Source organism: Spea bombifrons, chromosome 1 (genome assembly GCF_027358695.1).
Source record: "Spea bombifrons isolate aSpeBom1 chromosome 1, aSpeBom1.2.pri, whole genome shotgun sequence".
Taxonomy (NCBI): domain Eukaryota; kingdom Metazoa; phylum Chordata; class Amphibia; order Anura; family Pelobatidae; genus Spea; species Spea bombifrons.
This window is the reverse complement of record NC_071087.1, coordinates 59,723,771-59,727,003: the sequence shown is the minus strand read 5'-3', so window position 1 is coordinate 59,727,003 and position 3,233 is coordinate 59,723,771. Positions and strand designations below refer to the sequence as shown.

Here is a 3,233-nt window from a genome sequence, read left to right as displayed (position 1 = left end):
TTTTATTTCAGAAAACAGTGTTTATTTATAAATTAACAACTTCTTCCAGTGAGCATCAATAGAAGCCATAAAACGTAAGAGTAAGGCTTGCTTGAAGTCAAAAGAATCTCCTCATGCCGAGCTGAAACAGAAAAAGTTTAAAGTAAATAAAGTGCATACACAGTGTCCATACAAAATAGCACATCTGTACAACTGAAGAAACTCATGTAACTCATGTAATAATTATCCGTCTAATTAATAGTAAGCTAGCAAGAGCAGAGCCCTCTTCTGTACCGTATGCCTTATTTTATGTTACTGTGAGTTTGAAAACTTATTTTTCACTTTCCACACTACATTATTACTCCCATTGAAGTACTTTAAAATGCATGTGTTTGTGGCAGTATATTCCCCCTTTAAATAATTGTTATACTATACATGCCCATTTTTTCTACACTGTGTCATAAGTCATCATCACAAAAGCACATACAATTATGATTAGTGATGGTTTATATTCGAATTCAGAGTATTAACTATCTTAATTAAAATGATTAGATACTACTAAACAATAGAGCACAAAATATTACAGGTGAGTGTTGTGGGTAACTCTAAAAATAAGTCTGAAAGATGGTGTAGCTTGCATGGATTAAAGTTATGAGATGACCTCAGGGACACCTTGACAACAGGAACTACTGGATATTGCTTCCCATACCCAATCAAAGGCCGGTGTCAATTTATCTACATTTTATTTTAGTAAAGCCAGGGGGGATGATTCACTCAAGTGGAGGTTTGAGGTGCCGTTAAGTTTCAAAATCAACTACTTTACTATGCATTATATATTTTCAAAGCCTCCTTACCAACATAACTAACTATGCCTTATGCAGCTCAGATCAGAACTCTGTCTTCATAACATACAGTTAAGTCAGTGAGTTGAAACTCACTTTAGTAAACAAACCCCAATAAGTTGAGATAAGTACACACTAAACAAAAAAAGCCTGCTCTAGCACACTAAAAGACCTATAGATTGAAATCAGCATATCCATTAGGGTGGTGGTGAACTAAAAGCCTGAATTTTATAAATTAAAAAAAAAACAAACAACTGCATTTCAAAATCCCAATGCATTGTTTTCAGAGGAAGAAATATTTTCAAGTACATTCAAGGACAGAAAGACCGAGGGAAAGTCAAAGTAGAAATGTTCATACAAAACAGTAATATAAAAAAAAAAACGGTTATTTTTGTAACCTCTCTTTTGTGTTACACCTTTTGTATGGAGCAGTCACCTTGGATACACCATAATCTCACTTTTGGCTTGGGGCAGGAAGCATGCACACTTTGCAAATTAAAATTATGTGATTATTACACTGCAAACCACTCCTCCAATCCAATAATTTATCAAATATGTGACGTTAATATTTAAACAGCTTACCTACTCCATATTATCATTGGACTGCTTGCAGATCTCACTTTTCCTTGAATTTGCCATTCACGTATGGTACATAGTCAAGAAACAGCCTCCAGTCCGTAGCCCAGATCAATCCCACTCCACCTACTGCGCCCCATGTGGCCGCTATAGGGGCCCTGTGAAAATAAACATAAAAAAAGATACATAACCAGCATTTAGAACCTTGATATTTTGGTTTATACATCAGACAAAGTTTCCCTTTCTTAGGGAGTACCACAAGTGATAAGTAAAATCCAGCAAGTAAAAATATAGGAGCAAATAGGATTACTCAAATGCAAGTTTTTTTGTGTTCAAAAAGATTTATTTCAGACCCTCAAGGTGTGCAGCAATACCCCCATTTTATTATGATTAAAGCACAGCATTCCTTGTGTAATGGTCTTTAATTCACCACTGTGCAAAATATATGGGTCGGGGAAACAACATTAAATAATAATGACATGAACAAGCTTATAATTTAAGCTATTACTAGTAGGAAACTGAATGCTTTGATGAATCCGAATCCTAAATCAAAATTAAATAGTAAACAAAAATAGAAAAAAATACGAGGAAAGGCAACAAGAAAACTATTAAACATGCATAATTAATACTCACCAGTTTTTAGCCAGCTGTTGATATCGCGGGCCCAATACTCTGGTAATCATGGCTCCAACCCCGTCTCAATGTGACCCACAAGCTCTCGCACTGTAAATTTCAAACATACAAGGGAGAAAAATGGCGACTTGAGGACCCCAACCCGTAACTGACCCAATCTGTGCCAGCGCTACGTCATCGAACTCCAAACACGGCTAGGTGTGGCTTTAGATATCCAGAGAAGACTCCAGGCAAGGAATCAGGCACTAATTAGGGCAGACTCGCTAAGGTCCCATACTTCCGGTAGGTGACATTCTTGTAAACGGAATACCATTTGGGTATTTCCGTGTCCGTTGTCATGGAGATATATTCACACTGCAGAACTTTACGTCAGTATGTGTATACGCGAGACTTCCTTTGCTTACGTGGAAATAATGCAATATACGCGCTGGTTTTAGCCTACTTTCCTAATTAATCCCATACACACTACCTATGGGCACCAAGCTGTCCTAAGCTTTATGCCACTCATTTCATTCCTGCCTTCTAAAGCCATGACGCATGCACATTTCCATATGCCTTTTAACTGTGCTTTAAGTGCTTTTTAAATATTGATATTTTTCTTTTGAATAGAATTTTAAACTTTAGAATTAAAATATCCGGAATAATAGAGAAAATAAAATATTCAAAGCTTATGAGAATGCTTTTATACACGCATACTATGACCAAAAGTATGAGGACACTTGACTATCACACCTAAATGAGCTTGTTGGGCATTTATCTATGGGGCATTTGGTAAAATATCTGCCACCAAGCCTCTTACTGCATTCTCACAATTCTCTCTATTAGCTGCTGGATATGACTGTACTACAGTACTCTACAGACCACCTTCCCACAACATTTTGGAGTTTGTCTGTGGGAATTTGTGCCTAGTCATCTAGTGAAGTGTTTATGAGGTCAGGCACTGATGTTGGACGAGAAGGCCTGGCTCTCAATCCAGTCCATCCAAAAGGTGTTCAGTAGTGTTAAAGTACAGTTCCTCCACACCAAGCTCGTCTTTATGGACATTGCTTTGCTCAGTCATGCTGGAACAGGAAAGGGCCTTCCCCAAACTGGTGCCACCCAGGCCATTATCTATACCTGGGAACTGGCAGGACTGCCCTTTAACGTAAAGTCTCCGGAGAGCTCCCACGTATGCCATTATTCCTCCTCTCTTGTAATAGTTGC

General features: G+C 37.7%; 1 protein-coding gene across 1 annotated transcript; it reads right to left on the bottom strand.

Moving 5' to 3' along the window:
* Positions 1 to 2,148, bottom strand: LOC128473589 (cytochrome b-c1 complex subunit 10). Its single transcript, XM_053455844.1, has 3 exons — positions 2,031 to 2,148; positions 1,404 to 1,555; positions 1 to 121 (listed from the first exon to the last, which is right to left on the bottom strand). The coding sequence occupies exons 1-2, from the start codon at positions 2,078 to 2,080 to the stop codon at positions 1,438 to 1,440; spliced, it is 168 nt and encodes a 55-aa protein (XP_053311819.1). The 5' UTR covers positions 2,081 to 2,148; the 3' UTR covers positions 1 to 121; positions 1,404 to 1,437.
* Between the last annotated feature and the right edge of the window lie 1,085 nt (positions 2,149 to 3,233).

What these genes read in the sequence shown, in the direction of transcription:
- LOC128473589 (XM_053455844.1), bottom strand. Translation starts at nt 2,080, where the DNA reads ATGATTACCAGAGTATTGGGCCCGCGATATCAACAGCTGGCTAAAAAC. An exon ending in CAACAGCTGGCTAAAAACTG is followed by an intron (nt 1,556 to 2,030) that starts GTGAGTATTAAT and finishes TTATTTTCACAG; the next exon opens with GGCCCCTATAGCGGCCACAT.